The following is a 9,004-nucleotide window of genomic DNA, read 5'->3' as shown; positions in this document are numbered from 1 at the left end:
ACTTGTTTTAAATATTATTTTATCTATTTTTCATCATTTTAAATAAAATGTAATTCATGCAAATTATTATTATTATTATTATTATTATTATTATTATTATTATTATTATTATTATTATTATTATTATTATTATTATTATTTAATGAAGGAATGTAAAATTTGTAATGTTAATTTTTGTATTTTTCGAGTTATTAGAAAATGTGGCAGAAATTTAAGTTCATACAAATAAATAAATATTTTATAATTTAATTTTGTCTAAAATATGGTTTTAGTCCCTGCAAATATGCCTCGTTTTAGTTTTAGTCCCTGTAAAAAAAATTGTTTTTGGTCCCTGCAAATTTTTTTTTTTAAAATAGTCCCTGACCCCATTTTTGTAATGATTTGCATACGTGGCACATGATGACTGAACCCATTTTGTAGTTTTTGGTCTCTGCAAAATATTTTGTTTTTTAAAAAGGTCCTTGCACAATTTTTTGTTTTTTAAAATAGTCCCTCCAAGGACTATTTTAAAAAACAAAAAATTTTGCAGGGACCAAAAATTTTTTTTTTACAGGGACTAAAACCAAAATGAGGCATATTTGCAGGGACTAAAACCATATTTTAGCCTTTAATTGTTTAAGGATTATAATTGAATATTATGAGGGAATTTATAATTTAATAAATAAATTATTTTTGTATAATGATGTAAAGTTAGTGAGTCCTTAATACTTAATAGGTACTTTCATTAAAAAAATATATAAATAAGTGATGTGTATATTTGGGCTCCATTTAAGGAGTCTCTATTAGTGGATTATCAATGTGGATGCTCTTAGAGCATATATATCGCCCAACCATGTCCTTAGCTTTTCAAATAACATTTCACTTGGCAACGGTGGTTTTTTGTTTTCCTTGATAAAAAAATATAAAATATAAGAGAAATTATATTTGTACAACAACTTTTAGAACAACTCTCTCATACTCACAAGTGTTTTTATTCTCTCCCTTCTCTCTCTCTCTCTCTCTCTCTCTCTCTCTCTCTCTCTCTCTCTCTCTCTTTCTCGTTTTGGTCAAATAAAAAGAGGAGGAAAATGGTTGTCACAAAAGTTATCTAAAATTGATTGTACAAATATATATCGTTCCTCAAAATATAAATGTAAGAGATATTGTGATGTTTGATGAGATCCATTTTAAAGTTTTAGATGAGTGGTATAAATATTTACAAAATATAGTTGAGTGGTTTAAATCATTGAGAAGTGTAAAGTAATACTAGTATAATATATTACGTAGGGTCCATTTATATCACCATATGGGTGGCATGAATGTGAGTGCTCTTACCACATACTTAATTAGGCAGATTCAATTTCATATTTTAAGGCTAATATACTACCTTCTAAATCATAACAAAGTGGTATTAGAGTCCCCAATGGGCCTGATTTAGAGAGAGAGAGAGAGAGAGAGAGAGAGAGAGAGAGAGAGTAGTTTTTTGAGTGATTTATGTTTAGAAAAGAGAGTGAAATGGCGAGAGAAGAGAAAGAGAGTTTTGTACAGCTTGTGATTCCTCATTTTAATGGTCATTATGACCATTGAAGCATGTTGATGGAGAATTTTCTTCGATCCAAAGAGTATTGGGATATTGTGGAAACAGACTTTACAAATTCATCAACTAGAGTTGTTTTGAATGAAGCACAACAAAAGAAATTGGATGATATGACGCTCAAAGATCTCAAGGTGAAAAATTACTTGTTTCAGCCTATTGATAGGGCTATCCTTGGAACAATCTTGAGGACGAATATGTCAAAAGATATATCGGATTCGATGAAGAAGAAATATCATGGAAACTCTCGTGTGAAGAGATCGATCTTGCAAGCTTTGACAATGAATTTTGAAACCCTATAGATGAAAATCAGGGGAATCCATCATTGATTGGTTTTCTAAAGTTATTTTTGTGGTTAATAAAAAGCGAGCATATGGAGAGGATATGAAGGATGTATCGGTGGTAGAAAATATACTTAGATCCATGACTGACAGATTTGTATAGTCTCCTCAATCGAGGAGTCTAAGGGGGATGTATTGGATTAGGATTCTAAGAGATTTTAAAAGACTTTTTAATTATGAAAAAGTCTTGTGGTATTCAATCAAGATTTGCAATTTAAAAAAAGTCTTGTGGAATTCAATCAAGATTCTTTGTCATTTTAAAAAAGTCTTGAGGTATTCAATCAAGACTTTTCATCACTTAAAAAAAGTCTCATGGTATTCAAAATCATTCAAATTTCAAAGGATTGTTTAATAAATTAGATTTTGATGGATTTTGTGAGATTGTCTAGTGAAATTTTAACAAAAAAAAGTCTTTCATGAAGACATAAGATTTCTTGGGATTGCTTTTCTTTAAAAGTTTTTACTATCTCTTTCTTATCCCTTCTTCCTTCTCTCTTCCCCCTTCCCTCTGTCCTCTCTTTTCTCCCTCCTCTCTCTCCCTCTCCCTTCTCTCTTGTCTCTCTCTCTTCTCCTCTCTCTCTCTCTCTCTCTCTCTCTCTCTCTCCTCCCTCTATCTTCTCTATTTTCTCCATTCTCTCCGTCCTCTCTTCCCCCTCTCTCTATCTCTCATAAAAATAAAATAAAAAATAAGAGCATGTATTCAAAATATTATGATAGAGAGTGTGTTGTAATCATTTCTTTTCAATGAGTCCTTAAAATTTATAAAATCTTTTGAAATCTTATAAATCCATAAAATCCTTTAAAATCCTTTAAAATCTTATGATGTAAATCCATTGAAATCCAAATTGAAAATCTTGATTGTCTTTTAAAATCATGAAAGTCATTAAAATCCTACAAAATCTTTTAAAATCTTTGAGACTTTTTTAAGCAAAAATTGTCCTTCAAAATCCTAATCCAATACACCCCCCTAAGGGTCTTCGATGGCCAGGATAGGATATAAACATGATAGGACATGGAGCTGGATAGAGACTGAATATGATACAGACATGATAAGCATTAATCATATCATGTGTTTGATGCGCACATCAAAACAAACAGGATACCATTATTTTATTATAATTAAATGAAAAAATTTCTTTCATAATTAATTAAATATTTTAAAAATGGCATGTAATTAATTATATTAACAAATAAATTATATCACTATTTTAAAAGCGGCAACATTTTAAAAATGGCTGAATATCATGATAATAAATAAGGAATGAAATTCTATAGTTTCTAACTCAGTCTATACTCAGGATAAAAATTACACAGGAGAGTTAGGATAGACTAAGAAAATGGTTTATTGTATCATATAATGTCTCCCTATCCTAACCATCAAATGAACCCTAAGGATATTGATGAACTCTTTATTGATAAACTCCAAAGTTCATTGATTGTGCACAAATAGAAGTTCCATAAATCTTCTAAAGATGAGCAAGTACTTTTAGTGACACGTGAAGAAATATATAATAGAAGTAGATGATGACATGGAAGAAATGTTTTTCGAGGAGGAAGAAACCTAGGAAGCGACCCCCAGCCTTGCAACAAAGTCATAGTTGAGTATTATAAATGTCGCCATCTGGGACTTTATCAATACGAATGTCCAACTTGGGATTAAAAATCCTATTATATTGAGTTAGAAGAGACAAAAGAAATGCTTCTCATGTCCTATGTTGAGATGCATGATGCACATAGAAATGATGCATGGTTCCTTAAATCAGGTTGCAGTAACCATATGTGTGGTGATCAAGTTATGTTTCATGGGTTGAATGAAGAGTTCAAAAATGAGTGTTGCTGGAAAGGGAAATCTAAGACTCTCTAAATGGTCTTAATTACACAGCGACTGAATTATTTTATGTCTTGGAGTTGAAGAATAATCTTCTCAGTATTGACCAACTACAAAAAAGAGGCCTAGTTATTCTAATTCAGTCTTGAATCGCAACATTTATCATCCAACAAGACGCTTAATCATCCAACTGATTTGACTGCAAATAGGATGTTTGTTTTTCTAACTAAATCTCAATGTTCTAAGATGGAATAAAAAAAAGTGTGTCTTCAAGAAAAATCACATGATGTATCTCAGAACCTTACATCTCAAAGAAATGGTAAGAGGCTTAACTAAGCTTCCAGAATCTAACAATGTATGTCTAAGTTGTTTGAAGGGGAAGCAACATTTTGACCCTTTTCCAAAAAAGAATACATGGAGAGCATCTCAATAGATGGAACTTTATTATGCACGTATATGCGGACAAATTAATCCAATCTTTAACAAACACAAAAAGTATATGATTTTCTTTGTAGATGATTTTTCTAGAAAGGTGTGGGTAAATTCCCTAGATGAAAAATCTGGTGCATTTGATTCCTTTAAGTATTTTAAGAAATGTGTAGAGAAAGAGACTGGTTTGGAAAATAAATGTTTGAGAACATATCGTGGTGGGGAGTTTACTTCATGTGAATTCAATGAGTATTGAATGAATGATGGGATAAAACGATAGTTAACTACGCCTATGCACCACAAGAAAGAATAGTGCAATAATGAACATGGTGAGATGCTTGCTATCCGAGAAGGATATTCGAAAGAATTTTTGGCCTGGGAATGTAAACTGGAATGTTTAGGTATTAAGATGGGGCCCCATATTATTAGTGAACAATATAACTCCAGAGGAAGCCTAGAGTGGAGTTGAACCATCCGTTGAACTCTTTAGAATTTTTGGTAGTGTTGCACATGTTCATATCCATAATGCTAGAAGGACAAAAGCTACATGTGCATTCTTTTGGGAGTAACCAATGAATCAAAAGGGTATTGGCTCTATGATATGATTTCAAAGAAAATTGTGATTAGTCGTGATGTTGTGTTTGAGGAAGACAAGAAATGGGAATGGGACAAAAGCTACAAGGAACACATTATATTAAATCCTGAATAGGGTGATGAAGAAGAGCTTGATGGATTAGAGAAATAAAATGCAGATTGTAATGAAGAAATCGACGAAGCACCTTCATGTAATGCGAGCATTGATGGATATTTTGAATCTTCAAGTGCAAGAGAAAGTAGAAATAAAAGAGCTACCATCGGGATAACGGATTTTGAAACTGGTGAGTGATGAGTCAATAATTAGTATTTTTAAGTGTTTGTTTTAGTTTATTTTATTTAGATTTTGTGTTTTTATTTACTTTTTAGAACTATTTTACTTTAATTACTTGTTATTTAATTTCAGGAACAAATATATGAAAGATTGAGTCGTGGAGCAAAAGAAAGGGGATTTGGAGCTGATTGAGGTCATAAATATGAAGATCTTTTGCAAAAATATCAGGCACGGCCGTGCCTAACAATGGCGTGGTACGTCGTGCCTCCAAAGTTCAAAGAAGTGCCAAATACCAGAGAGCTTGGCACGGCCGTGCTCGACAGTGCATCCCCTTTTTGCTGCTTTTGTTACAAGGTTGGCACGGCCCGTGCCTGGGGTGGCATGACCGTGCCAAGGTTCCATCTGCCTTTTTAGTTTTATTTCTGACCTAAAAGCTCATGGGTTTCCTTGTGGAACATTCTAGTGATTTATTTCTTGGGGCTTAAGTTAGTTTTAGGCTATAAATAGAATAGCCACCAGACATATATGACCATCTTTTGTTCTTGGAAATTCTAAGTGACAATTATTTCTTTGAATAAAAGTTCTTTATTTTCTTGTTATTTACTTTTATGTTCTTCTTCTTCTTCTTCTTTTTCTCTATGTCTACAATGAACATGAGTGAGTAGACTTCTTTGTCTTGAGATTGTTGGATGAGTCTAATGACCTAATCCCTATCAAACCAAGCCTAGAACCCTAATCTTATGTAAATCTATTTTCTAATCTATTTCACCGTTTTTCTAATGAAATAATAAGTATTAATCGAAGGACCGAAAGGTGAAGTTTAATAGTTGTTATTTCATCATCACAAATATCAAGCGAAGGATCGAAAGATGAAGTTTGATATTGGAACAAGTGAAATTAGACAATGATTGCGAACATGAGAATAGTCTGGCGAACCTTGAGACCTTAAAGTTTCGTTCTTAAAGGATTTCAATAGCAATCAACCATGAGAATAGGCGTGGTTTCTATTGAAATACATTCATTGAGACCGAGAGGAGATATGAAAATCCAAAGAGAAACTTGTCTTTAGAAAATAGATCCAACGTAAGATTTAGGTTTAGGGTTTGGTTTGTGAAGGATTTGTCACCAAGATGAACCAATAATCCCAAGACATTTTTATTATTATTATCTTCAATTAAACAAAAATCCCAACTTTTGAACCTTTAAACTTTCATCTAATCATTATTTTAAAAGTGAATCAAATACACAACTCCCTGTCGGAACGATACTCTTTATTACTACTTCGGTAAACCGTGCACTTGCGGGTTTATGACATCAGTGAGTGTCTCTCTGATGAAGATATTAATCTCAACATGGTTCTTTTTTCTAATGTTCATCCAATTAGTTATGAGGAAGGAGTGAAGCATGAAAAATGGAGATAAGCTATGGATATTTGGAAAAGGAGAATGCAACTTGGCTTCTCACTGAATTACCAAAAGGTGAAAAAAGAATTGGGGTGAAATGGGTGTACAAAACCAAGTTGAATGAGCTCAGAGATGTTAAGAAGTACGTAGCTCGTTTGGTTGCTAAAGTTTATGCGCAAGGAGTTGACTATGAAGAAGTTTTTTCACCGGTAGCTCAAATGGATACTATTAGGATAATTCTTGCCCTTTCTTTAGAAAAGGGTTGAAATATCTACCAACTAGAGGCCAAATCGGCTTTTATCCATGGTGATCTAATTGAGGATGTTTTTGTTGAATAACCAAAAGGGTATGAAATTAAGAATGAAGTTGGCAAGGTCTATAAGCTCAATAAGGCGGTGTATGGACTCAAGCAAGCACACAGGGCTTGATTCAACCGAATGGAGTCATATTTTTTGAAAGAAGGTTTTGAAAGATGTCCCAGTGAGCAAACTATTTTCATAAAAATCAACAAGGAAGGTAAACGTCTGACAATTAGTTTTTATGTTGATGATTTAATTTATATCAAAGATTAGAGGTGTCAATATCATGAGGCCTTAAAGTTTTGGCCCCAGCCCACATATTAAGGGGGCTTGAAAATTCACAAGATTAAGAGGGTTACTTTTTAGGCCCCCTCTATATCTCTTTAGGCCCCCAAAAATTACAAAATTAGCCTTTGTTACGTGTACTGTAGATAGATACCGAACCATCCTGTAGTTACATACCGGAGGACCATTTTCCATGTTTACATCCCAAACAGACTTCTTTTATTTCACCCTCTTTTATTTTACATATCAAAGTCTCTACCCTTTTCAACTCTTCCAACTATGCTGCTGACATACCAAAGTATGCTATGAAAAATGAATGGATACATTTTAGAATCTCTCGGTAGAGAAAATGAAAAGTATGGTTGTCCACATATCATAAGAAAAACTGAAAGTAAGACTACATGCTTATGAAATACTTAACGAAGAATGTATTTCAGAAAACACGTTGCAAAGATCCAACACTAATACTGCAAAATCTAGTTGCAAGAGAAACACCAGTTAAGTCTAGGCAATTACTTACGCGTAATTCTGATTGTAAGTTTGATAAAAATGAAAGAATGCATCCGGTAGTTAACTGCACCATTTTATATTATATATCTGGAGTACCGTGGATTCGGATCCGGTAGTGCAACCGTGCAACACGATACACTGACTGAGAGAGGGAGGGGAAGAGGTTACGCAAAATACCAGTTTACAACAATGGTTGGGTGGTGACTTTATTGTTGCAATGGAGACCTCAAAATTTCATGTTTCATATTGTTGATGCATATAATATAAATCTTGGTTTTAATATCATTGTTGTTATGCTGCATAACGATTGCCCCAAATTGTTGATTATGTTAGGATCAATTCCCCCAATTTATTTTACTCTGTAGAATTAGGAGAGGACAAAAAAATAAAGGCGATGTGCAAACAAATCGTTGCCTGAAAAATATGTTGAAAGTTCATTTTAAGTTTTGAACAAAACTAAATAAAAAAAACAAGATGAATATCCTGAACAAATGGTGGTAGGTTGAAAGAAATAATGGAAAAGGAAAATGGTTTGATGGCGGTGGTAATCATGGCAGAAGTCTAAAGACGGTGGGGGAAAGGTTGCTACAGTGTTTATATATCCATATGTTAATGTGAATTGTTTTTATTACATAATAGAAATGATAAGGATACTAAGCATGAAGAAAACAATTCCTTGCAGTGCAAGTTACAAGCTAGTGCAGTACAATAGCTTATTTTTGTAGTACATTTACAATTCATGTAGTACAATAAGAATTGTATATATACTTGATGTACTTTCATTCACAAGTTAATGAATCATTTTCTACTTTTCACTACATTCTTAATATGGTATCAGTTTCTTTCTCTCTCTTCTTGAGAGAGTTTGTTACGATCCAAACCCTAGCTTCCGCCATTGAAGCTTGAGCTTTAAGCTTCTTTTTCTTCTTCTTTCTCTTTGATTTTCGCATGATTCTTTGCGAATTCTTCTTCTTTCTTCGTTTTTTTGATCTCAATTCTGCATTGAGACACTTCTTTTCTTCAATCACGTTGTTCGTGATTTTGATCTTCATCTTCTTCGTTGCTCTGTTCTTCGCATTCTTCTTTTCTTCGTTTTTTTTTGCATTTCCTTTGCATCATGCCTCCTCGTCGAGCTCCGATTGTTGTTCAACAAGCTGATACTGATTCTGCATTCTACGTTCATCCAAGCGAAGGACCAAATTCAGTTACCGTTACTCCTCTTTTCAACGGTTCTAACTACCTCGCATGGAGTCGTTCTATGCAATGTGCTCTTGGCGCGAAGAACAAACTTGCCTTTGTGGATGGATCCATTCCTATTCATCCTTATGATGATTTGAATCGTAGTGCATGGGAGCGTTGTAATCATCTCATACATTCTTGGATTTTGAATTCAGTTTCTCAGCAAATTGCGCAAACCATTGTATTTCATGAATACGCCGTTGATGTTTGGATTGAGCTTCAGGAATGA

The 9,004-nt window shown here is 33.3% G+C and overlaps 1 protein-coding gene across 1 annotated transcript; it reads left to right on the top strand.

Moving 5' to 3' along the window:
• Positions 1 to 8,653: 8,653 nt before the first annotated feature.
• Positions 8,654 to 9,004, top strand: LOC146897448 (uncharacterized). The gene has a single exon (XM_085736421.1). It carries the CDS (start codon positions 8,654 to 8,656, stop codon positions 9,002 to 9,004), a length of 351 nt encoding a protein of 116 aa, XP_085592547.1.

This window comes from Medicago sativa, chromosome 8 (assembly GCF_051527215.1).
Source record: "Medicago sativa cultivar Bolivia chromosome 8, Bolivia_mono, whole genome shotgun sequence".
In the NCBI taxonomy this organism is placed as follows: domain Eukaryota; kingdom Viridiplantae; phylum Streptophyta; class Magnoliopsida; order Fabales; family Fabaceae; genus Medicago; species Medicago sativa.
This window is presented reverse-complemented; position numbering and strand designations above follow the sequence as displayed.

Coding starts and splice junctions, on each gene's coding strand:
- LOC146897448 (XM_085736421.1), top strand. CDS start 8,654: ATGCCTCCTCGTCGAGCTCCGATTGTTGTTCAACAAGCTGATACTGAT.